Here is a 26,522-nt window from a genome sequence, read left to right as displayed (position 1 = left end):
AAGTGGTGTGACTCTGTAACTGACAAGACTCTTGTGGAAGGTGTTAGGAGTTTAAGAAATGAGAGTGGAGAGGTTAGCAGGTAGGATGATTGTGCACAGCTGAGCAAGTTGTGTACTGGACAACTCCAGAGGATGCCAGTCTTAGAAACCATGATGTGGATAGTGCCCCCTAGAATTGTACAAGCTGGAGGTCTGCAGGCAGGGCTCACATCATGCAAGAACTTGTATGCCATAGGAAGAGTTTTGGACTTTATTCCCAGAGCAATGGGGAGCCATGGAAGGATTTTAACAATTTGTGGTAGAGCTAATTTTCATTTATAATGCCCCAAAGCAGCACTGTCCAATATAACTTTCCAGGAAGATGAAAATGTTCTATTTCTACACTTTCCAATATGGTAGCCACCAACCACTTGAAACAGCACAGCATGCCTGAGAAACTAATTTGAAATGTTAATTCATTTAAGCAGCCATAATAGCCAGATGTAGCTAGTGGCACCACGTTGGTCAGGACAGCGCCAAAGGATCTGACCTTACTGGACAAGGTCCTGTCATGCTTAACCCATACTGGCTATGCATACTGGGCAGGTCTACTGGAGATGCCACCTCTTGCTGGGTGGTGACCTCAACCTCCCCTTCATGCAGGGCGTTGGTTGACACTGAGGCCTAGGGTGCAACTGGGACTGTGGTTTGGGAACTGGGCCTCATGAGGATGGAGCTGAGGGGCTGTACCCCCACCCCATTCACTGCTCCTGAGCCCTTAAGGACTCCTCCCTTGCCTGCCAGAGTCTTTTCCCCTGTACCCCCTGGAGTTGCTGACTGGGTTTTTTGTCCTGCAGAAGGGATAGCCTTCTCTCCACCCTGCCCGGCTCACTTCTAATTTGTTTCCCCACAGCAGAAATCAACGAGGAAGCCACCTCAGCCCTGCCCTGTGGCATGAACCGTAGTGTGGAGATAGTGTCTGCGGTGGGGATTAGGGGGTGTGGACTTTGGCTTCTGTTTCACAGGGAGCCAGACTTGGCTGGGGGTGGGAGGAGGCTCAGAGGGCTCAGGGCCAGCCTGTGTATCCTATCTGCAGTGCCTGGGCCTCCACGCCTGGCTTCATCAGCACGATGGCACGAGGGCAACACACACAAGCCAGCTTGCTTGTTCAAGTTCGTCCACTTGCCCCACAAACAGCCACCCTCTGTTCACCCCTCTGGCCTAGAGGTCCACTTGCCCAGTAACTGCACAGTCTACCTTTGGGAAGCTGGATCCAGGGAAGATCCTACTGAGGCCCTGCAAGCAGGCTCGGAGCCATTTGGACAGGAACAGTAGAGGTGTGGCCTGGAAGGGGAGCCAGGGGCTCGAGTGGACTCATCCTACTGGCCCCCTAGACTCCTCATCCATGGGGAGAGGCAAAGCTGGAAGGCCTCAGATCACCCTGCTAAAGCCAGAGTTGGGGTTCCAGTTGCCAAGCTGGGGAAGGGGCCTGCAGGGCTGCTGGGTGAGCTCCTCTCTTCTCTCCCTTTGCACTTGGGTTCAGGGGAGAATTAGGGCCTGAATGGTGGCGGGCAGAGGAGAAGGGAGGAGGGTCACAGTGATAAGGGGAGGGGGCTTATCCTAAGCAAGAGGGATTCCAGGCTGTCGGTGCTGTTCACTGTGGCCTCCCTGTCCACCCAGAATCCCTGAAAACACACACACACACACACACACCCCTAGACAAAATTCTAGGGATTGGGGATGGTTAAAACCTCTGCTACCCTCCTTCCTCAGGGCTCAGTAGGGCCAAAGAAGGGGCATTTGACACCCATAGGTGAGCCATTACCTGCTGTGGGTACCCACAGTTTTAATAAAAATCACCACAACTGCCAGAGCAGGAGTTCACCTCCAAACCACATGCAGGCCACTGTGCTGAGTCCCCGGCATGGCTCACCTCGATGACCACTCACACAGTCACCGTGTGGAGGATGAACATCATCCCCATTTTGCAGATGAGAAAACTGAGGCACAGAGAAGGTAGTGTCTTGACCGAGGTTGCACAGCCAATGAGAATGGTGCCCAAATTTGAACCTCCAGAGTGTATGCTTTCAATGACTAGAATGTGCACCCTCTGGACAACAAATGTAAATAGCTTAGCTCAGTGCCTGGCATACAGGAAGTGCTGAATAATTGGAATAATTGTTACTTCTTGTTATTGTTATCCATAATAAGACAGGCAGTGGCATCCACCTCTTGGAAATTCTGGGCCTCAGTTGTCTCATCTGTAAAATGGGGAAGTGTTACTACATTCCTCATGGGCCTGGGGGAGAGTGGGTCTTACCTAGGCCCCTGCATGCCTGCACACCCAGTGTGCAACGGGAAGCTCACTCCTGTACCCTCCTGTTGCAGTACGCTACTTCCTGAAGAATAAGGTCAGCCCTGATTTGTGCAATGAGGACGGACTCACAGCCCTACACCAGGTAAGGCTGGGCTTGTTGGGGCTCCCGGGCTCCCTGCTCCTCACCTGGACAGGTACCCTGTTTCTTGGCACTTTCCTGCTCAGAACTCTCAGGGAGGAGGGAATGAGGGAGGGAGGAGGAGCTGCAGCTGGCCCATCTGAAAGGCTCTTGTCTACTTTGGAGACACGCGTGTCTGTTACTGCCATCCTACGGAGCCCTGTGTGCACGCAGACGCGCCTGCACATGCAGGCTCTGTTGACAGGGAGCCTTTGTTCACTGCACCCCTCCTGCCCATGAAAGCAAGTGTGTTTGGAGCTTGACAGTGTACGAAGCACATTCACACTTCATCAGGACATCCCATCCACCCTGGTGACAGAGGCAGTTGGCGGGACTTATGTGACCTGCCCAAGGTCACATGATCTTGATTTATGGCCTTGAGCCATGTGCTATCATGACATGTCCTTTCCAAGGCAGAAGGATGGGTCCAGTCCTCCTTGCTGGGGACGGCTGCTCCGGCTGTCACCTTTCACATGGATGCTGCTACAGCCTCGTAACTGGTCCCCAGCATTCAGTCTGGCCCTGCCATAATTCTCTCTCCACACAGCAGCCATGGGGATGCTGAAGCCAAAACTCTCTTTGTGTTACTCAAAGTTCTCTGATGTCTTCCTATAATGGGGGGGATAAAAACAAATTCTGCCACAGTGCACAAGGCCCCACGAGGCGCGGCTTGCACCCGATCTTCCAAGCCTCCTGGTTCTCGGGGCTCCAGCTACCCAACTTCTCAGGTCCTTGGACCCACAGCGCTCCTCCCCACCACACTTCCCACAGCACTTGGTGCTTTCACCCATTAGCTGCCCTCCACAGCAAGAGCTTCAGAGCTGTGCTGTGATGGACATACCCTTTGTCTTCTGAAGGCCCTCTTCCTTTGTAATTAGTCATTGTAGCCATTGATGTCATCATTTGATGCTGACTTCTCCCCTACTCAGACGCTGAGCTGCCCGAGGGCACAGCCCATGCCTCTTGCTTATGGGTGTGTCCTAGCGTCTTTCCCCATGCTGGCATACAGCAGGTACTCAATATGTGCATGCTGAATTAATGCATGAACACACTAAAGCCTCCCTGTGCCCGAGTTTCTAAGTAGATGGACTTGAGTGAGAGGCCAGGCAGCCAGAACCCTGGGCTGGCGAGGGCCTCTCCACCTCCATGCAAGGGCCGGGGTGGGATGGACAGAGACTGGCCACGCCCTGCCCACAAGCCCCAGGGGCAGGTCCCTGTGTGTCCTCTTGACTTCTCTCTCACAGGGCCTTAGGCATCCAGTCTCAGGCAGCTGCCTTAGTACCCTCTCTCCATCTGCCCTTGGAAACTCCCAGACTCCCAGCTCCATGAACTCTAGAGGGCCTGGGACTCCACCAGGGAGCGGAGAGCAGGTGGCTGCTGTAGCGTGCCCTGAAGTGGAGACCCAAATACCAATTTCCAAGGCTGGGTAGCACCCACCAGCCATGGGCATGAGGACCAAATGTGTAGGCTCCTTCCTACTGCGTGCCAGAAAGGTGAGGACGTCAGGACTGAGAGTCAGACTTGTGGCCCAGAACTGTCACCCACTAGCTGTGTGACTGTGGGGAAGTTACTTAAGCTCTCTGTGCCTCAGTTTCCTCATCTCTAAAAGAGGAATAACAAGTACCCATCTCATGGGGTGGTTGTGAGGATTAAATGAATACACATAAAACTCCTTTAAGCAGTGCTCAATACTGGATAAATATTATCTATTATTATTTATTAAAAGTTATTATTATTAAAATGTATTTGTGACCACTTCTCTGCAAATTACTTCAGTTGTATATTTCATTTTGAGCCTTACAACAAAGCTCAGAAATATTATCTCCCCAGGCCGAGCATGGTGGCTCATGCCTGTAATCCCGGCACTTTGGGAGGCCAAGGCAGGCAGATCACCTGAGGTCAGGAGTTCAAGACCAGCCTGGCCAACATGGCAAAACCCTGTCTTTACTAAAAATACAAAAATTAGCCGGGTGTGGTGGTGGGTGTCTGTAATCCCAGCTACTAGGGAGGCTGAGGTATGGAGATTTGCTTGAACCTGGGAAGCAGAGGTTGTAGTGAGCCAAGATCATGCCACTGCCTTCCAGCCTGGGTGACAGAGTGAGACGCTGTCTCAAAAAAAAAAAAAAAAAAAAGAATTATCATCCCTATTTTATGACTGAGGAAACTGAGGCAGCCTATTCAATAGAACTTTCTACAATGATGGACATGTTCTGTGTTCCTGCAGTGCACAGTACAATAGCCACCAGCCATATGCAGATCTCCAGCACTCGAAATGTGGCTGATGTGACTGAGGAAGTGGGTTTTGAATTTTATTTAATTTTACTGGATTTAAAGAAACAGTGGCTGTCGTATTATACCGTGCAGCTTGGGGAGGTGAAATCTTGTCAAAGGTCAAACAGTGATTGAGTGTTGAAGCCAGGATTTGAAACAAGGTAGTCTTAACTGCTCTGTGGACGCTACAGCTGCAATTCTCTAAGCTCCAGGTCTCCCCTTGAGTTGCCATCCCTATGCAATGAACTCTCAAGTGGCGCCCTTTTTTTAGCCTGGGGTTCCCGCCACCTCACATAGTGCTTCTTCCTTGTTGGTCACGTTGCTTTCTCAGGACCAGTTTCTCCTGTGGGTTCCTAGGCCCCTGGGGACGCATGGTCAGGGAGGCAGGAACTCAGCAGGCTCCGAGTTTAGCTGCATGAAGCTCATGGCTGACCAGCTGAAACCCACACCCCACCCCAACCACCACCTTTGCCTTGGGCCCCATGTTGAGATCCCTTTCAGGGAGACATCCATCCTCATCAGCCTGTGGGATTCCATTTATTTTTTCAACAAGTACCTATTGTGTACCTACTCCATGCCAGGTATCTTCTGGGGACAGGGCCCCGGAAGTAAGTTAGGCAGAGTCCCTGCTCTCAGAATTCAGAGTGTGCTGTGGCCACAGGCACATAAATCATAATAGAGGTAATGCAGTGTGGTCAGCCCTTGCACAGAGGCAGCTTAAAGCTGGGAACCGAAGACTTGACCCAAAGGGGAACTGAGAAAGGCTTCTAAGAGGAAGGGATATCTGAGTTGGGTCTTGAAGGATGAGTAGGAGCTTGCTAGCTAGAAAAGGGTAAGGCAGAACATTCAAAGCCAAGGGAATAGCATGTGCAAAGCCTTGAGAAAGGGGCTCAGCATTTCAAGTTTGGAGTCTAGAGGGTTCCGTGTGGCACAATTAGAGTGCAGGGAGCCTCAGGGAGAGGTGCAGCTGGTGAGACTGAGAAGGTTAAGAACAGGGCCTTTGGAGTTAGACTGCTTGGATTTCAATTCATTTCTTAACTCCGTGTGACATTGTGCCACCAGGTCTCCTTGAGCCAGTTTCCCCATCTATAAAAGGGGCCATTTCCCTATCTGTAAAAAGAGAAATCCTCCTTTTTTTGAAGATTAAATGAGGCAATGCATGGCCAAAGCTTAGCAAGCTGCTTGACTCTTGTAAGTCCTCAAAAAGTATTTGACATTGTTATTGACAATGTGATGTGACATGTTATTACTGTTGTTGCCGGGGCTGTTGTTATTGTTATCACTGCTATTGTCACTGTGGCTCCAGTGCAACAAAGGAGATGGGGGCACATTAAGAAGAACTGCCCATGCCTGGCAAAGGAGTGTGGATTTTCTTCTCTTGGCAACAGGGAGCCCTCAGAGGTTTGTAAATGCAGAGCAACATGATTAGATTAATGAAGAAGCTCTCTCTGGTCGAGGGTGTTAGGAAGGGGAGTGACAGGGAGGTAGAGAGAGATGATGAAACTTCATCCAGGGCAGAGGGTGGGGAGAGCGATTTAGGAGATGTGCAATTCATACCTGGTGATAGATTGAAGGTGGGAAGGGAGGAGGTGGGAGGAGGCGACTGACTGCCAGGTGCCATTTCCCACCTCAGCCACCGCAGAGGAGGAGGCCCGCCCACTCCACCAGCTACCAACTACTCCATATGCGCCCCTGCACCCAGCCCCCAACGCAGCCCTTACTCAGGCTGGGTCTCCCAGGTATAGACTGGTCCAGCCCCTGGACATTGTCTCACAAGACTCTGCCATTCTGGGCACAGAGTCCCCTCCCGCTTCAACCTGAGGCTTCCACTCCACCCTCTATGTTTCCTGCAGTCTCCAGGGGTTGGATTTCTGGCCCTCTTGCCCCTGACCCCAGGGGCTTCTCAGTGGCATCTCCCAGTGAAGTCCTGGAGATGTTCACCTTCCACCACAGCCTCGCTTCGTTGCCTTTGGCGCCCTCTGCCGGCCGCGCTGTGCTGCTGCATGGTTCTCCCGCCCACCTGAGGCAGCACCCAGCCACTACAGAGTCACGTCTTTCCCTGCCTGTCCGGAGAGATGTCATCAGACCTAGCCACTGTCCCCCCGCCCCCCCGTCCCCCGCCCCGCAAAGACTGGCTGGCGCAGAAAGAACCTGAGTCTCTGGCGCCATCTGTGCAAACGGCTGCTCCTTTCCCACATGTCCTGGCGCTGAGCCCTGGCTTCCCTGGGGATAGGGGTGGGGCTGTGGTGCCGCCCCAACCCACGCCTACACCCACGCCCACACCCACCTGGGGCCGTGGGCTTCCACAGCTGCTCCTGCTCCTTCTGCTGGCATCTGGACTCTTCTCTCTATCCCCGTGGTCGTTTCTGGAGGCCAGGCCACCATCATCTCTTAACCGGGTGACTTCAACACAGGTCCTCGCTGTCCCCTCCCAACGTGCACACATGTGTGTGGGCGTGCACGCGCACACACACAATCTGTTCTCCACGTGCAATCAGAGGAGCTGTTGTTTTTAAAAGCAAGTCTGATCCTGCTCCCCTTCTTAGCGTAACTCAGTGTCTCCCATTGCACTGAGGACCAAGTCCCAAGCCCTTATCTGGATGGGCAGGGCTGAGCCTTGGAGCCCTGCTGTGTCCCCTGCTGGCTTCCGCAGAAGTCACCTCTAGGGAAGAGTTTCCTCCTGCAGTCTGTAAAGTGGCTCCCTGTCTTTCTCCTCTCTCCCGGCCTCTCCCACCCTGGCGCCTAGCTTGACACCCCTCTGTCTCCCTGGGATCTTTTCCTCCCTATCCCTGGAGTCTGGGGGCTACCTGTGTTGGAGCCTGTGTTCTCTCTAGGAGGCTGCAGGCTGCTGGCCCTTCCCCTTTTTTTTTTTTTTTTTTTTTTTTTTTTTTGAGACGGAGTCTTGCTCTGTCGCCCAGGCTGGAGTGCAGTGGCGCCATCTCCACTGACTGCAAGCTCCGCCTCCCGGGTTCACACCATTCTCCTGCCTCAGCCTCCCGTGTAGCTGGGACTACAGGCGCCCGCCACTGCGCCCGGCTCATTTTTTAAAATGTATTTTTAGTAGAGACGGGGTTTCACCGTGTTAGCCAGGATGGTCTCAATCTCCTGACCTCGTGATCCGCCCGTCTCGGCCTCCCAAAGTGCTGGGATTACAGGCGTGAGCCACCGCGCCCGGCCGGCCCTTCCCTCTTACCCGGACTGCCCCGTGCGCAATCCTGCAGCATACAGGCAGGAGCACAAACATGGCTGTCTCCTCGCAGGGACTGTCGGGACCCCGTGGAACGCTCACGTGGAGCTGGATTCTTTCGAGGGGAGTCTTGGTTACTTGAAGGCTTCCCCAAGATCTGAGCTACGGGGTCAGAGGTTCCTAAGTCAGAGGTTTCAAGCTATGATCTTGAAACCACTTTGGAGGCCACTGCCGGGAAAGGGGACACCCCCCCCCCCACACACAACACACACACACCCCTGCCTCAACCTAAGCAATCCTGCTTGGATTTACTGGTCATCTAAGTGAGAGTTCCCCATACAATTTTGTTTGGAGAAAGCCTTCTGGGATTAAAAAAAAGTTTTAAAATCTCATTCAAAATTTTGTCCCATTTCACTGATACTTGCAAAGCACGTTATAGCTGACAGAGTGTTTTTTACGTGTATATTTTTATCTTATATATTATTTACTTCATTTTTACTCACAAGGAGACTGAGGCCCAGAGAGGTTAAGTGGCTTGCTCAAGGTCAAGGGCAATGCTTACAGTGTGAACATCATGGAGCTGGATTCAAACTTAGGCCTTCCACAGTCTTCCTCATGGCCTCCAGGGGAAACCTGGCATGTCCTGACCAGGGCCCAGGGTCCTGCCTGGAGCTGACTCTGCCTGTATGTCCCTCCCAGTGCTGCATCGACAACTTTGAGGAAATTGTCAAGCTGCTCCTCTCCCATGGTGCCAACGTGAACGCCAAGGACAACGAGCTGTGGACACCCCTCCATGCTGCAGCCACCTGCGGCCACATCAACCTGGTGAAGATCCTCGTTCAATAGTACGTGCCCCTCCCTGCCCCAGAGCAGTCTCCCTCCACCTCTTGTCTTTTTCCAGCTTCCTTCTTTCTCCCCTCATTTCCTCCCTTCTTTCTTTCTTCCCTCTCTCCCTCCTTTCTTCCTTCTTCCCTCCCTTCCTCCCTTCCTTCTTCCCTCCCTCCCTCCTTTCTTCCTTCTTCCTTCCCTTCCTCCCTTCTTTCTTTCTTCCCTCCCTCCATTTCTTCTTTCTTCCCTCTCTCCCTTCCTCCCTTCTTTTTTCCTTCCCTCCCTCCCTTTCCTTTTTCTTCCCTCACTTCCTCCCTTCCTTCTTTCTTCCCTCTCCTCCTTTTTTCTTCTCTTCCTTCCTCCCTTCCTTCTTCCCTCCCTTTCTCCCTTTCTTCTTTCTTCCCTCCCTTCCTTCTTTCTTCCCTTCCTGCCTCTTTTCCTTCTTTCTTCCTCCCTCCCTCCCTTCCTTTCTTCTTTCCTCCCTCCCTTCCTCCCTTTCTTCTTTCTTCCCTCCCTTCCTCCCTTTTTTCTTTCTTCCCCCCTTCCTCCTCTCCTTCTTTTGTCCCTCCATCTCTCCCTTCCTTTCTTTTCCCTACCTGCCTCCCTCCCTTTCTCCGTCCCTTCCTTTCTTCTTTCTTCCCTTCCTCCTTCCCTCCTTTTTTGCTTTTCTTTCTTCCTCTCCTCTTTTTTTCTCTCTCTCTGTCACTCTTTCTCAGTATCTCTTAGTGCTTGTCACTTTCTTTCTCCTCACATCCTCTCTTCATCTCTCTCTCTCTCTCTCTGCTCTACCTCTTGCCCTCTCCTCCCCTCAGTTCCTCCTTACTCTCTGCATCTCTGTGTGCCTGTTATTTTCTTCTTCTATCTCTGTCTGTCCTTCACTCTTGGTCTTGCTCTGTATTTTCCAGTCTCTTTTTATTTTCTCTCTTCTCCTTTCATGCTCTCTTTCTCCCCAAATTTTTTTTAGTGATAAAACACATATAACATAAAATACCGTCTTACCCATTTTAAGTGTGCAGGTCAGTGGTGTTAAGTATATTCATACTGTTGTGCAGCCATCACCCCCTCCATCTTCAGAACAACTTTCATCTTGCAAAACTGAAACTCTGTACCTATTAAACAGTAATTCCCATTCCCTGTCCACCCCTGGTTCCTGGCAACCACCATTCTACTTTCTGTCTCTATGAATTTGACTACCGTAAGCACTTTATAGAAGTGGATTCGGAAAGGCCGGACGCAGTGGTTCACGCCTGTCATTTCAGCATTTTGGGAGGTTGAGGAGGGCGGATCACCTGAGGTTGGGAGTTCAAGACCAGCCTGACCAATATGGTGAAGTCCCATCTCTACTAAAAATACAAAATTAGCTGCGTATGGTGGCGCGTGCCTGTAATCCCAGCTACTTGACAGGCTGAGGCAGGAGAATCACTTGAACCCAGGAGGTGGAGGTTGCAATGAGCTGAGATCACGCTATTGCACTCCAGCTTGGGCAACAAGAGCAAGACTCCACCTCAAAAAATAAATAAATAAATAAATATAAATAAATAGTGGATTCAGCTGGGCATAGTGGCTCACGTCTGTAATCCCAGCTCCTCGGGAGGCTGAGGCAGGAGAATCTCTTGAATCCAGGAGACTGAGGTTGCAGTGAGCCGAGATCGTACCACTGCAATCCAGCCTGGGCGATGGAGTAAGACTCCATCTCAAAAAAACAAGAAGTGGATTCATACAGTATTTGTCTTTTTTTGACTGGCATATTTCACTTAGCATAATGTCCTCAAGGTTCATCTATGTTGTAGTATGTGTCCGAGTTTCCTTCCTTTTTAAGGCTGAATGTACTCCATTGTATGTCTATACCATGTTTCACTTATGCATCCATTCGTTGATGGACACCTGGGTTGCCTCCATGTTTTAGTTATTGTGAATCATGCTGTGATGAACATGAGTGTACGAATATCTCTTGAAACCCTGATTCCAGTTCCTTTGGTTATACACCCAGAAGTGGAATTGCTGGATCATATGGTAATGCTATTTTAAATTTTTTAAGGAGCTGCTATACTGTTTTCCACAACATTTTACATTCCCACCAACAGTACACAAGGGTTCTAGTTTATCCACATCCTTGCCAACACTTATTATTTTCTGCTTTTTCTTGTTTGTTATTAGCCATACTAGTAGGTGTGAGGTGGTCTCTCACTGTGGTTTTGATTTGTATTTTTCTATTGATGAGTGATGTTGAGCATCTTTTCATGTGCCCATTGTCCATCTGTATATCTTCTTTGGAGAAATGTCTATTCAAGTCCTTTGTCCATGTTTGAATTGGGTTAGGTTTTTGTCATTGAATTTTAGGATTTCTGTATGTATTCTGGAGATGAATCCCTTATCAGATAGATGTAATGTTTTCTCCCATTCTATGGGTTGTCTTTTTAACTCTGTTGGTTGTGGCTTTTGCTGCACAAAATTTTTAAATTTTCACAAAGTCCAATTTATCTACTTTTTCTTTTGTTGCCTGTGCCTTTGATGTCATATCCAAGAAATCACTGCCAAATCCACTGTCATGGAGCTTTTGTTCTATGTTTTCTCCTAAGAGTTTTATAGTTTTAAGTCTTTCACTTAGGTCATGGATCCAGTTTGAATTAAATCTTATATATGATATTGGGTAAGGACCTACTTCATTCTTTTGCATATGGATATCCAATTTTCCTACACTATCTGTTGGAAAGATAGTTGGTCTTTTCTCCATTGAATGGCCTTGGTACCCTGTCTGAAATCATTTAACTGTATATGTGAGTGTTTGTTTCTGGACTCTATTCTATTTTATTGGTCTGTATATTTGTCTTTATGCCAGTCCCACACTGTTTTGATGCTAGAGTTTTGGAGTTCGTTTTGAAATCAGGAAATGTGAATCTGCCAGCTTCATTCTTCTTTTTCAGGGTTGTGTTGGCTATTCAGGTTCCTTGAGATTCCCTATGAATTTTAGAATAAGCTATTCTAGTCTGCAAAAAACGTCACTAGAGAGCTGGGCATGGTGGCTGACACCTGTAATCCCAGCACTTTGGGAGGCCAAGGTGGGCAGACCACTTGAGGCCAGGAGTTCGAGACCAGCCTAGTCAACATAGTGAAACCCTGTGTCTCCTAAAAATTAAAAAATTAGCTGGGTGTGGTGGTGCATGCCTGTAATCCCAGCTACTCAGGAGGCTGAGGCAGGAGAATTGCTTGAACCTGGGAGGCAGAGGTTGCAGTGAGCTGAGTTTGAGCCACTACATACCAGCCTGGGTGATGGAGCAAGACCTTGTCTCAAAACAACAACAACAATAACAACAATAACAAAAATCATTGTGATTCTTAAAAGTAATAGCAAGAACCACAGTTACTTTTGCACCAACCTAAATAATAATTGGTATTACCCAGAGTTGGGCACTGGGCACACAGGGATGCAGAAGTCCTGGGGAGCCAGGAAGAAAGCCAAGGGGGCTTAAGTGCCAGAGTTGAGACAGAGCCAGACCAGGGGACTGATCATCTGAGGGCAGGGAGTCAGAGAGAGTGGCCAAGGGCAGGTAGCCTTTTGCACTGGTCTTGGCAGAGCAGCAGGAGCCCATCGTTGGCTCCCGCGGGGATGGAGATGACAGTACTGCTGCCCCAGCTCAGAGAGCTGGATGAACTTGCTCTGGGGCGTACAAGAGCTCAGAGAAGTCACAGTGGAGGGCTGTTAGGCCACAGGACTGGATTGTGGCCCGTGCCTACATCTCTGATGGGAACCTGAGTATGGTTAATTCTGCTAGGAGCTTCAGGCAGTCACAGCCTGATTAGTGATGGTGCCAAGAGGACAAGGAAAGTGGTGCCAGCCTGGGTCAGTGGGTCCCAAAGCTGATCGGTATTACAATCACCTGGGGCATGGGTTTAAAACACAGATTCCCATGCCCTAATACAAGGACTTTTTCAGGAGGGCTGGAGTGAAGCCCCCACAAGATGCTGCATTTTATTCCCATGGTCCGCAGGTAATTCTGCCACAGGGCATCCAGGTCCATTCTTAGGAACCACTGGCCCAAAGGGCAAATTCTTCCAGGGAGTCCCAAGTCTCTGTTCTTCTACCTCTGTCCTATCAGCCTTTTGAGTAGGGACTTGGAGGAGGTGGAATGTAACTGAGGGTGTTTCTGCATATGGGCAAAAAATGAAATAGAACATGGAGAAGTAAAAAGAACTAATATGAGAGGTTTAAGTCTGGACTCTACTGTATCCAAGCTGTGTGACCTTAGACAAGTGACCGAACCTGTCTGAGTCTTTTTTTTTTTTTTTTTTTTTAAGACCGAGTCTTGCTCTATCGCCCAGGCTGGAGTGCAGTGGCATGATCTTGGCTCACTGCAACCTCCGCCTCCTGGTTTCAAGCAATTCTTATGCCTCAGCCTCCTGAATAGCTGGGATTACAGGCTCCCACCACCACACCCCGTTAATTTTTGTATTTTTAGTAGAGACAGGGTTTCACTATGTTGGCTAGGCTGGTCTCGAACTCCTGACCTCAGATGATCCGCCCCCCTCGGCCTCCCAGCCGGGATTACAGGCATGAGCCATTGTGCCCAGTCATATCTGAGTCTTTGTTTCCCCTTGCGTGAGATGGGGCCAACAATATTAACCTGAGCTATTATGAGGGTTAAATAAAAGGATGCCTGCAAAAGGGGCTTAGATCAGGCTTGGCTCTAAGCAAGTGCGTGGTAAGTGGTGCTGCTGCCATTCATGCGATTTTTGTTATTGCCACCAGGAGGACTTTTATATCTGTCCCTAAGTCCCTGCCTGCGGATTCAACAGAGTGAAAGGCTTAGGGAGGTCTCCTGGGGTAGCTGTCCTGGGACTTTGGTCTCTTCCCACCTAGGGCTCTGGGATCCTGCAGCCGTCGTGCTCTTGGACTGTGTGTCAGGCAGATCCAAGCATCATCTTGCTGGGGTACACCTTGGTAGGGTTTTGAGTGCCGGGTTGTACAGTAGGATTGCAGGCAAGAGGCCAGAGGGCAGAGGCAGCTAGACCAACCCTAGCCACACCTACTTGGCCCTCACCCTGCCTCTTTCTCTGCAGTGGGGCCGACTTGCTTGCTGTCAACTCGGATGGGAACATGCCATATGACCTCTGCGAGGATGAACCCACCCTGGATGTCATCGAGACCTGCATGGCATACCAGGGTAAGGGAGGGCAGCCTGCTATGAAGTGAGCAAAGCACAGAGTTGCAGAAAGCGTCTCTTAAATCAGTGCAGGCAAACAGATTAGCTACTCATCGTCCTGCCTTGTGCGCCGCGCTCGGTGAATAGGATGGGTGCTCATTCGTATCCTTATCTGTGTGATTGTCAAGAGCAGGACGTGAGAGGACCCTGGAAAATGTGCTGCGCAGAAGGGAGGTATTGATCTCATTTGTGTCACCCACACATGCAGATGGCCGCAGCTGGCCTTGTCTTCATCAGCTGTGACAATTTGATTCAATAAACATTCACCGTAAAGATATATTTCTATGTAGGACAATAATAAAGTCAAGAACACTGGAGGGTGCCTGCTCTGTGCCAGGCACCACACTGGCTGCCAGGGGCCCAGATAGACAAGATGTGGGCTGTTCTTAACTCACAAATGAGGTTCAGAGAGGAAACAAATGCAGCAATGAGAGACCTGTGTGCCCCCAGCACCCCACAGACAGGCCTCTGAAGTGCCACCTCCTTGGAAATATGTCACACACCCCAGATCCTCAGCTGCAGCTGCAGTCCTGCCCTGGCCCTGCCCTCATGTCCCCCACAGAGCCACAGTAACCATGATTGAATCTCCTGTTCCCTGCACCCAGCTCTTCCTATTCATCTCCCATGGAGGTTCTTAACCATTTTTTGTGCCAATCTGGTGACTCTATGGACCCCGTCTCAGAATAATGTTTTTATTTTTTTGAGATGGAGTCTTGCTGTGTCCCCCAGGCTGGAGTGCAATGGCACAATCTCGGCTCACTGCAACCTCTGCCTCCCAGGTTCAAGTGATTCACTTGCCTCAGCCTCCCAAGTAGCTGGGATTACAGGCGTGCGCCATCACGCCCAGCTAATTTTTGTATTTTTAGTAGAGCAGGGTTTCAGCATGTTGGCCAGGCTGGTCTCGAACTCCTGACCTCAGGTGATCTGCCTGCCTCAGCCTCCCAAAGTGTTGAGATTACAGGCGTGAGCCCCACGCCTGGCCAGAATAATGTTTTTAAATGCAGTTATAAAATTATAGGATTATAAAGGAAGCCAATTATATTAAAGCGTAACTACCAAAATATTTTTCGATGTGTTAGATAGAAGCTTCATTAATTCATTAAACGATAAGATAACAGGATATGAAAATAGCTATAGTATCTGTTGGTAATAAAGTCACAAGCACTGCTAGCACTACTGTGGGTTTTGCTTACATTCTAATGGTAGGGAATGCTAAATTTCATTTAAAGCTTAGTCAAAATAAACGTGTGATTTTATTTCCTCCTTTTGTAGACCTCTCCTGAATTCGATCGAAGAGTGCTTGGTCTAATGCATGTTTTTACGGAGCATGTCATCCTCTCCTTAAATACTATTTGTAGCTGTCAGTAACACACTTTTAAGACAGGAATGGGATTCGGGCTATACAATGTCTCTCTGCGCCCCCTACCTCAGCTGACTCAGCTCTCCACTTGAAAGTAATACATTCACTTATTCAGTCGTTCTGCAACTAAAATTGATTGAGCATTGTGCCAGGTGCTACAGACACAACTGTGGTTAAGACGAAGGAAACTAACAGAGACCCTGGTCAGATAGGGCGGTCAGTGGAGGCCAGCTTGGGAGATGATCCAGTCCAGGACCTAAAGAACAAGACAGAGGCAGCCATCTGAGCAGTTGGAGGTGTGTAGGTGGATGGTAGGGACTTTCAGGTAGAAGAACAGCATATGCAAAGCAGCTGACATGAATCCAGTGCCTAGTGGGTGCCAGGCAGGAATGCCCTTGCTCTGTGGGCCAGTGCATGGTGCCTATGCTCATCAGGCCTGAAGACAATGATCTATGGGCATGTCTACATGCCCCCTTGAGTGGCGTACCCTAGGGTACAAGAACCATGCCTCCTCGTCTGCCTTCCCCTCCCATCTGGGGTCCTAGGCCTGAGGGTGCTAAATAAATCCCCTCTTTCCCACTGCAGGCATCACCCAAGAGAAAATCAATGAGATGCGGGCAGCTCCTGAGCAGCAGATGATTGCGGACATCCACTGCATGATTGCAGCAGGCCAGGACCTGGACTGGATAGATGCCCAGGGTGCCACACTGGTGAGGAGATGGGCCAGTGCCAAAACCAAAACCAGCTAGGTCCAAAGTGGGCCAGCAACTGGTGGGAACCAACCCTGTACCCTTGGGGCCTGTCTGTGACCTTGGACCTCCTCGAGAATCCTTTTGGGCCAGGATTGCCCCTGGATAGGGAGGGTCAGCAGAGCAGGGCTCAGCCTCTTTGAGAACCTGGCCTGTCTCTGGGCTGCGCTTGGTGGCTCACACCTGTAGTCCCAGCTACTTGGGAGGCTGAGGGAGAATCACATGCGCCCAGGAATTTGAGTTTGAGCTGTGATTCCACCAGTGCACTCTAGCCTGGGTAACAGAGCAAGACTTTGTCTTTAATAAACAAACAAACAAAAAAGAATCCGGCCACTCTCAAGTGGGGCTTGGAGTTAGGAGCCTAGATGGGAGGCCTGGCTCCCACCTGTTCACCACCTGCTGTCTCCAAGATACTACTTCACCCAAGGCTTCAGGTGTCCATCTTAAGCTCCTTATTTCCCTCTCCTCTAATGACTTCCTCTATTAAGGACTGGTGTCACCATTCACCCACTCACCCATGCTTTCTTGCTTTGCACTGTCCATTCCTCTGCCTTAGTGTCTCTTCTCCCACCCTAGCACCCCACTGCCTTGCCTCATCAGCTCCCCTGTTATTACTGCAATAGCCTCTCCTTTGGGTTCCTTGACTTCCATCCATCCATCCATCCATCCAACCATCCATCCATCCATCCATCCATCCATCCATCCGGTCAACACACAGTTATGAGCATCTCCTCTGTGCCACATACTTTACTAGACCCTGGAGACAGAGAACAATGGGACCTTTTTCTCTCTCAAATTTGCCTGGTTAACTGCACTCATCCTTGCAGCTCAAGTGTCAATGACTTAGGAAAACCTCCCTGGCCACTCCTCATAGGCTCTCAGAGCACACTGCAGCCTAATATTGGGAGGTCTACTTCTGCAGCCTGTAAATCAAAATTCAGAGCATGGCTATGGCAGCCTACCCCCCTGATTAGGGGGCGGGTGCCCTGTCCCAGGCTTAGGTTCCATGCTGGTCATAAGCACTTAGCAGTCTCAGGATCTCAAGCTCACTAGGTAGGGCTCAGCAGTACCAGGTATCCTCACCGCCCCTCAGGCCTGACCTGGCAGCCTAGGTGTGATAAGTGGGCTTCTTCCACCTGCTTCCTGAGCTCTCACATCTGTTTTGTGCCCATTTCTATTACTTGGGTCCCTGCTTGGATTACCTGCTCAGCCTAGCACTCAAGAATGGGGTCAGGTAGGAGGACTGACTGTTTCTGTCTGAAGTCAAGGTCAGGCTGCACTAAGGCATTACCCACTCTCATTGCAGCTCTACTAGGGCTGTGACTGGATCGTCAAGACACAGGGATCTTCTCTTCCTGGGCTGGGGCTGGCCTCAGGGTGGCCCCACCCCCATGGACCAGGCACAAACTAGGTCTCAGGTCTTCCCAGTAAAGTGGAGATCATAGTGTCTTCCTCGTCTTCCTCACAGTGTCATTGGGAGCATTAAATGAGATTCTGTGTGAAAGTGCTTAGCACAGTCTGTAAATTCTCAATATATGTTAGCAATGACCGTTATTTTTACTAACAATGCCACTATTCCACTCATACCTTTTAATTTCCAGCCAAGTAGTGAGGTTCATAATGTCGTACTGGCCAGCAGGTATCATTCTCTACAACTGGCAAGAATCAAACATTTATAAATCAGATAATTATACTAATTTTCACGTCATACCCTTGCTTTTTCAAGTTGGAAAACAAAACAAAACAAAACACAAAGAAACAAAAACCCTCCACTGACCAGAGCTTTAAGCAACCTTCTCCCAGGATGAGGTAGCATCTGACTATCAGGGCTGTGTTCGGAAGGATCACTTCCTGAGGCCATGCCTTCTTTGTCCCACTGACTCTCTGGCCCCAGACCTCAGGTCCACTGAGGCTCTCTGGCTTCCTCCCAGCCAGTCTTCTGCTGGCTGCCTTGGACTCTCACTTCTCTCTCTCATCTTGGCTGGACAGTTGATGTCTTTCTGCCTTATTTCCTTCTCCCTCATTCATTCTCATGGTCATCACTTAGGGCTCTCTAAGAATTTGAATCCCTTCCTGAGTGTTCATTATGGGCTAAGCACTTTGTGTATTTTGGGGGCAGATTGAACAAGCATGACAACTGAGGTCTGCCAGGCAGTGGCCATGACTGAAGGCCTTGAATGGGGGATCACAGTCCCTTATTGGATGTATTATCTATTGCTGCATGACAAACTACCCCACAATGTAGCATCTTAAAACAATAATAAATATTTATTATCTCATATGGTTTCTTTGGGTCAGAGAGTTAGGAACAGCTTAACTGGGTGGCTCTGGCTTGGTGGCTGTCATGATATTGCAATCAAGATGTTGCAATATTGTTGAGACTACTGGGGCTGCAGTCTCATCTGAAGGCTTGACTGGTGCTGCAGGATCCACTTCCAAGGTGGCTCACTCACATGGCTGGCAAGTTAGTGCTGGCTGTTGGCAGGAGGCCTCAGTTTCTCACCTCTCCTTGAGGCTTCTAGAGCGTCCTCACAACATAGTGGCTGCCTCCTTCTACAGTAATTGATCCAAGACAATGTAAAGTAGAAGAAGCAATGCCTTTTATGCCCTAGCCTCAGAAATCACACATCGTCACTCACTTCACAATATCCTATTTGTTAGAAGTTAGTCACTCAATCTGGCCCACATTCAAGGTGAGAACAGTCGGGCTCCATCTTCTAAAGGAAGCTGTGTCAAAGAATTTGTAGACATATTTAAAAATCACCATATTGAACCTCAGAGACCCCTTCTTCAGGGCTCGGTGTACAGTAGGGGCTCAGTAAATGCTGTTGCTTTAACCACATGGATGGCAAGACCAACCACATGGGAGAAGAATTCAGCTCTCTGCCTTTCTTTCTAGGTCCATATTTCAGACTTAATAATCCTCTGCAATGTGACTGGTATTTCCATCTCATTCTATTCCATTCCGTTGGCCCCAAGGATGCTGTGGGGCTTGGGTGGGGGTGAGGGCTAGCCTACCTTCAATGTGGGGCTGATCCCCTAGGGAGTGCTTACTTCTTTCCTGTTCTCCAGCTGCACATAGCTGGAGCCAATGGATACCTGAGGGCAGCTGAGCTCCTCCTGGATCATGGAGTGCGTGTGGATGTGAAGGACTGGGATGGCTGGGAGCCCCTGCACGCAGCTGCCTTCTGGGGACAGGTAGTTCTCACCCACAGGGCTGTGGGGGAAGCCGGCACAGGGCTAACCTGCTAACATCAAGTTTTTTGGGCTGGCAATTGGTTTCAAAGAACATAAGACTTTAAGGCTTAAGGTGTTGATATAGCTCATATGTGGGATATGAAAAGGCCTAGGGAGTTTGCAAAAACATTGGACAAGACAAATTCTGTTCTTTTTTTTAATTATTATTATTCTTCTTTTTTTAAATTTTTTGAGCCGGAGTCTTGCTCTGTTGCCCAGGCTGGTGGAGTGCAGTGGCGCAATCTCAGCTCACTGCAACCTCCGTTTCCTGGGTTCAAGCAATTCTCCTGCCTCAGCCTCCTGAGTAGCTGGGATTACAGGCGTGTGCCACCATGCCCAGCTAATTTTTTTGTATTTTTATTAGTGACGGGGTTTCATCATGTTGGTCAGGCTGGTCTCAAACTCCTGACCTCAGATGATCTGCCCACCTCAACCTCCCAAAGTGCTGGGATTACAGGCGTGAGCCACCGTGCCCGGCTGACAAGTTGTGTTCTAATAGGATGGTAATCAAATTTGCCAAATAAGAAAATTTTCAGCATTTTTGCTCCCAGTAGTTTCTCCATTTGTTTCCAGACACAAAACTCTGATTGTCGCTTACACCTAGTCCCTCCTTAGATACCTGCCAGCTCTAGAGTTACAGCCAACTCTTTCTTCTCCCTCTTCTTGGTGTGGCCCAGGCATGTGGAGGAGGAGCTAAGCTCATTGCATCTGTCTGGATTCCCCCCATGGCTCTAGCATGCAGGCCTTCCCTGGAAATCAACTTTGTCCCACCATTCTTTGGGTCACATCCTAAGAGGCCTTGGGCACTCTCTCCACCTCCTAGGCTTTCTGAGCTCGGGCAGGGGGACACTGAGCTTCTTCCTGTGTTTCAGATGCAGATGGCAGAGCTGTTGGTGTCCCATGGAGCTAGTCTCAGTGCAAGGACATCCATGGATGAGATGCCAATAGGTAAGTCCAGCACAACAGCTGGTGTGCACATATAGACAGTTATCAATTTTTTGATGGGTAGAGGGAGAAATAGATAAATATATGGTTGTATAGACTGATGGATTGGTGTATAGATAGATAGATGGATTAATTAATGGACGGTAGATGAATGGACAGATGGACAGATGAAGGGATAGATGGATAAATGGATGAATGGATGGATGACGGGGGTACATGGGTAGATATTATGAGGTATGGTTGACTGGATGGGTGGGTGGGTGGATGGATGGATGAATAGATAGAAGAATAAGTGGATGAGTGGGTAAAGGATGAATCTGAATAGATGGCTCAGTCAGCAGTGGGTAGATAGATAGATGAAGGGGTTAAGTAGAATAGATGGGAGTATGTAGCTTTCTTAGCATCTTTGCATAATTTATTGCTTGGGCTATGTGGGGTACCTGCTTGTTTCCCTCACTACTTCTCCTGTCAGTGAAGACTTGAGGACTCTTCTTGGAGACTATCAAAGAGGAACATGAATCCCTCAGTCATAGCTGGGAACCTTAGGAATTGTGACTGTGCCCAGAACCTGGGTTTCCCATTCTTATAGTCCTCTAAGGTTTGGGTTGCAGCCCAGGAACTTAGGCTGGCATTGTTTGCTTCCCTCCCTGCATGCCCCAAAAGATGCTTGGAGTTTTCATTGGGTTGGGGTGGCAGCTCGTCTGGTCTGGAGCACCCTCTTGGGCCACAGGTCCTGGCCCTGTCCCCCACAACAGACTCCTCTACCCCTTCAGACCTGTGCGAGGAGGAAGAGTTCAAGGTCCTGCTGCTGGAGCTAAAACACAAGCATGACGTGATCATGAAGTCACAGCTGAGGCACAAGTCATCCTTGAGCCGGAGGACATCTAGTGCAGGCAGCCGTGGGTGAGTCCAGGGCAGGGCAGCCAAGGGTCCCCGTGCGTGCTCCTGCCTGTGGCGCCTGGGTGCAGCCTCCAGCACCTACTTTGTCCTCTCAGGAAGGTGGTGCGTCGAGCCAGCCTGTCGGACAGAACCAATCTGTACAGAAAGGAGTATGAGGGAGAGGCCATCCTGTGGCAGCAGCGGAGTGCAGCCGAGGATCAGCGGACCTCCACCTACAACGGGGACATCAGGGAGACCAGGACAGACCAAGAGAATAAGGACCCTGTGAGTGGCCTCGCGCCCTGCCCCAGTGTCAGCCACTGCAATGGGAGGAGAACAGGGCCCAGCCTGGCCTTGCCTCTTCAACTGAGAGCCTTCAGAGGGAAGTAGCCAGGCACTGCCCTTAAACTAGCATATCCAGTCTGATGGTGGTGGCTACTGTAGTTCAACCAGCAGTTTCAGTCTGATGCTGGTGGCTGCTGTAGTTAAAGAGGTGATCAGGGAGCATGTTAGAGGCTGAGCTGGGTGCTTTGGCACACAGGTGGGTCTCCTAATTGACAGGGGGTGAGTGTCCGCTATGTGCCTAGCTATGCTCCAGCACACCTAGCAGTAGGCTTCCCAGAAGAGAGGTTCAATAGGGCAGTCACCCAGGAGCTGAGGGCGCTACAACTTCTTTTTCAGGAAATATAACAAGATATTGAGAATTGTGTTGATCAGAACATGCTTTTTGAAAAATGGAGTAGGATCCTAGTAGGACCTCTGAGAAGCCTGCTCCTGTAGCAGCCAATGGTCCTTTAAGCTTTAAGCTGCTTTCCTAAGGGAACACACATTCATTTCTGGTGGTTGCTTTGAGAAATTTTCACAAACTAGATGGCTTAACATGGAGGAAATTTATTCTGTCTCCGTTCTGAAGGCCAGAAGTCTAAAATCAAGGTGACACAGCATTGGTTCCCCCTGAGGGCTTTCAAGGAGATTCTGTTCCATAGCTCTGTGAGCTTCTGGTGGCTCAGGCATTCTTTGGCTTTTGCTAGCACGATTCTAGTCTCTGCTTCTATCTCCGCATGACATTCTTCTTTGTGTGTGTGTGTGTATTTTCTCTTTTTATTTTTATTTTATTGGATTTTTTTTTTTTTTTTTTTTTTTTTTTTTTGAGACAGGGTCTTGCTCTGTCACTCAGGCAATGGCATGATTATAGGTCACTGAAGACTCCAACTCATGGGCTTAAGCGATCCTCCCACCTCAGCCTCCCAAGTAGCTGGGACTATAGGTGGGGGCCATCACGCCTGGCTAATTTTTAAATTTCTTGTAGAGATGAGGTCTTGCTATGTTGCCCAGGTTGGTCTCAAACTTAGCCTCAAGCAATCCTCCCACCTTGGCTTCCCAAAGTACCGAGATTACAGGTTCAAGCCACTGTACCTAGCCTGTTTTTTCCTCTTATAAGGACACCAGTCATTGGATTGGAGCCCATGCCAATCCAGTATGACCTAATCTTAATTTAATTTATTACACCTGCAAATACCTATTTCCAGATAAAGTCACATTTGGAGGTTCCAGGTAGACATGAATTTTTGAGGGACACTACTTAACCCAGAACCAACACACTCAGCATGGCTGCTTTCTTGCTGAGTGGAGTGAACAAGTTTGGGGCTGGAGTGGAATTGCTGAGGACGAGGAGAAGCTAACTGTACCAGAGGTGGTCTGCCTATTTTGTTCTTCCACCACACCATGAACAGATGAAAACATGCCTAGAGAGTTTAGCTTTGGTGGGATGCAATTGATTAGCTACCCAGCATGCCCACGTGTCTCAGAGGGACCCTGCTTCCCAGCATGAACAGTGAGGTCACCTACTGCCTGTCTCACCAGGAGGTGTGAAGGTGCCTGCCCAAGGGGAGGCCACATCAAAGCCACCAGCGGGTGATGGAGAGGGCACATAGGAAAGCTTTGTTCTGCCTGGCCCCTTAGTCTGAGGATTGGTGAGAAAAGAGACATACATCAAGATCAAATCACATTTCAGATGTCTCCCAGCTGTGCTTTATTTATTTTTCCTTTGTGATTGTGGTGTAACTTAAGTATGGTAAAGCAGACAAATCTTTTTTTTTTTTTTTTTTTTTAATGATATGAAGCCTTGCCTGTTACCCAGGCTGGAGTGCAGTGGTGTGATTTCAGCTCACTGCAACCTCTGCCTCACGGGTTCAAGTGATCCTTCTGCCTCAGCCTCCCCAGTAGTTGGGATTACTAGTGCTCACCACGACACCTGGTGGATTTTTGTATTTTTAGTAGAGATGGGGTTTCACCACGTTGGCCAGGCTGGTTTTGAAGTTCTGACCTCAAGCAATCCGCCCACCTGGACCTCCCAAAGTCTGGGCTTACAGGCGTGAGCCACCATGCCTGGCCAAGTAGACAAATCTTAAATGAGATTTTCAACAAACTTTTACAAATGTACACACTCAGATGAATTCATAGAGCATTTTCATCATCCATGTTCTCTCTCTGTCCTTTCCCCCACTCCAAATGTAGCCACTATCTAACTTTGAGTGCTAAAGATTAGTTTTGTATATGCATATGAATAGACAGTGTAGTTTGTCTTCTTTTGTGTCTGGCTTTTTTAACATCTGTGAGAGTCACCCACGTTGTGGCATATAGCAGTAGTTCTGTTTTTGTTTTTTGGTTTTTTTTTTGAGACAGGAGTTCACTCTGTTGTCTGGGCTGGAGTTCAGTGGTGTGATCCTAGCTCACTGCAGCCTTGACGTCTTGGGATCAAGTAATCCTTCCACCTCAGCCTCTTGGGTAGCTGGGACTATAGGTATGCACCAACATGCTTGGTTAATTAAAAAAATTTTTTTTGGCCGGGTGCCGTGGCTCATGCCTGTAATCCCAGACTTTGGAAGGTCAAGGCGGGTGGATCACAAGGTCAAGAGATTGAGACCATCCTAGCCAACATGGTGAAACCCCGTCTCTACTAAAAATACAGAAATTAACTGGGCGTAGTGGTGGGCACGTGTAATCCCAGCTACTCAGGAGGCTGAGGCAGGAGAATTCCTTGAACCCAGGAGGTGGAGGTTGCAGTGAGCCAAGATTGAGCCACCGCACTTCAGCCTGGGGACAGAGTGAGACTTTGTCTCAAAACAAAACAAAACAAAACACAAAATTTTTTTTAGAGATAGAATCTTGCTATGTTACCCAGGCTGCTCTCAAACGCCTGAACTCAAATGATCCTCATGTCCCAGTCTCCCTGGCCTCATTCTGTTTTTTTTTTTTTTTTTTTTTTGAGATGAAGTCTTATTCTGTCACCCAGACTGGAGCACAGTGGCGCAATCTTGGCTCACTGCAAGCTCCGCCTCCCGGGTTCACGCCATTCTCCTGCCTCAGCTTCCCTAGTAGTTGGGACTACAAGCGCCCGCCACCTCGCCCGGCTAATGTTTTGTATTTTTAGTAGAGATGGGGCTTCACCGTGTTAGCCAGGATGGTCTCGATCTCCTGACCTCGTGATCCACCTGCCTCGGCCTCCCAGAGTGCTGGGATTACAGGCGTGAGCTGACGCGCCTGGCTGCCTCATTCTTTTTTATTGCTTTCTAGAATTCGGTTGTTTGAATATTAAAATTTACATATCCATTCTCCTTTTTTTTTTTTTTTTTGAGACAGAGTCTCGCTTTGTCACCCAAGCTAGAGTGCAGTGGCGCGCTCTCGGCTCACTACAACCTCCGCCTTCCAGGTTCAAGCGATTCTCCTGCCTCAGCCTCCTGAGTAGCTGGGAATACAGGTGCGTGCCACCATGCCCGGCTAATTTTTATATTTTTAGTAGAGACAAGGTTTCACCATATTGGCCAGGCTGGTCTTGAATTCCTGACCTCAAATGATCCACCCTCCTCGGCCTCCCAAAGTGTTGGTGTTACAGTGAGCCACTGCTCTTGGCCTCCATTCTCCTTTTGGTGGACGTTTGGGTTTCTTGTTTCTGGCTACTGTGAATAAAGCTGCTATAAACATTTTCGTGCATGTCTTTCGGTGGACATAAGCGCTATTTTGTGTTGGGAATATACCCAGGAACACAGTGGGAGTCACAGGTAGGCATATGTTTAGCTTTAGTGGATACTACCAAGCAGTTTTCCAAGGTGCTTTGTACCTGTCTGCTTTCCCATGGCAGAGTGTTTCTTGCCAACTCTTGGTATAGTCAGTCTTTTTTTTTTTTTTGATACAGAGTTTCGATCTTGTTGCCCAGGCTGGAGTGCAACGGCACCATCTCGGCTCACTGCAATCTCTGCCTCCCGGGTCCAAGTGATTCTCCTGCCTCAGCCTCCCAAGTAGCTGAGATTACAGGCACCTGCCACCATGCCCAGCTAATTTTTGTGTTTTAGTAGAGATGGAGTTTCACTAGGTTAAAGTGGGAATTCTCAAAGCATGGTGCCTGGACCAGCAACATCAGCACACCTGGGAACTTGTTAGAAATGCAGATTTTGGCTGGGCACAGTGGCTCACACCTATAACCCCAAAACTGAGGGAGGCTGAGGTGGGAGGATCTCCTGAGCCTAGGAGTTACTGGACAACATAGCAAGACCCTATCTCTGCCACCCCCCACCTAAAAAAAAAACAATTAGCTGGGTGTGGTGGTGTGTAGTCTTCGGTCTCATGAGGCTGAGGCAGGAGGATTGCTTGAGTCGAGGAATTTGAGGCTGCAGTGAGCTATGATAGCACCACTGCACTCCAGCCTGGGTGACAGAGTGAGGCCTGGTCTCTGAAAAAAAAACAAAAAGTAAAAATAAATAAATGTAGATTCTCAGGACCCACCCCAGATGTGGCGATACTGCTGCACATAAGAATTTCAGAACCACTTATTTGAGGAATAATTTGTTCAGCCTGACCCCCAAATCACATTTCTTCCAAGACTGTGGCTGACTTTGGTTCACTGTTTTTTCTTCTTCTTTTTTTTTTTTTCCTGTGAGACAGGGTCTCACTCTGTCGCCCAGGCTGGACTGGAGTGCAGTGGCGCGATCTTGGTTCACTGCAGCCTCTGCCTCCCAGATTCAAGCAATTCTCCCACCTCAGCCTCCTGAGTAGCTAGGATTATAGGCACCCGCTATCACGCCCGGCTAATTTTTGTGTTTTTTGATAGAAGACAGAATTTCCCCATATTGGCCAAGCTGGTCTCGAACTCCTGATCTTAAGTGATCTGCCTGCCTTGGCCTCCCAGAGTGCTGGGATTACAGGCGTGAGCCAACGTGCCCCTTGTTTTTTAATCTAATGTTTAAAAAGTAGTACAGACAGACTAAATCAGAATCTCAGGAGTTGGGACCTCGGCATTGTATATGTTTGTCGTTGGTTTTTTGTTTGTTTGTTTTGAGATGGAGTCTTGCTCTGTGACCAGGCTGGAGTGCAGTGACTCAATCTTGGCTCTCT

The 26,522-nt window shown here is 49.2% G+C and overlaps 1 protein-coding gene across 1 annotated transcript in view; it reads left to right on the top strand.

Annotated features, from left to right (window-relative positions):
- Nucleotides 1-26,522, top strand: part of PPP1R16B (protein phosphatase 1 regulatory subunit 16B) — a 119,805-nt gene that overhangs the window by 83,377 nt on the left and 9,906 nt on the right. Inside the window, exons 3-10 of the mRNA XM_008017469.3 lie at nucleotides 2,368-2,438; nucleotides 8,632-8,777; nucleotides 13,819-13,922; nucleotides 15,907-16,031; nucleotides 19,143-19,268; nucleotides 20,180-20,255; nucleotides 21,026-21,155; nucleotides 21,248-21,416. Of these exons, the coding sequence (XP_008015660.1) occupies nucleotides 2,368-2,438; nucleotides 8,632-8,777; nucleotides 13,819-13,922; nucleotides 15,907-16,031; nucleotides 19,143-19,268; nucleotides 20,180-20,255; nucleotides 21,026-21,155; nucleotides 21,248-21,416 (947 nt within the window). The remainder of the gene's footprint in view (nucleotides 1-2,367; nucleotides 2,439-8,631; nucleotides 8,778-13,818; nucleotides 13,923-15,906; nucleotides 16,032-19,142; nucleotides 19,269-20,179; nucleotides 20,256-21,025; nucleotides 21,156-21,247; nucleotides 21,417-26,522) is intronic.

This window comes from Chlorocebus sabaeus, chromosome 2, assembly GCF_047675955.1.
Source record: "Chlorocebus sabaeus isolate Y175 chromosome 2, mChlSab1.0.hap1, whole genome shotgun sequence".
NCBI classification, from domain to species: domain Eukaryota; kingdom Metazoa; phylum Chordata; class Mammalia; order Primates; family Cercopithecidae; genus Chlorocebus; species Chlorocebus sabaeus.
This window is presented reverse-complemented; position numbering and strand designations above follow the sequence as displayed.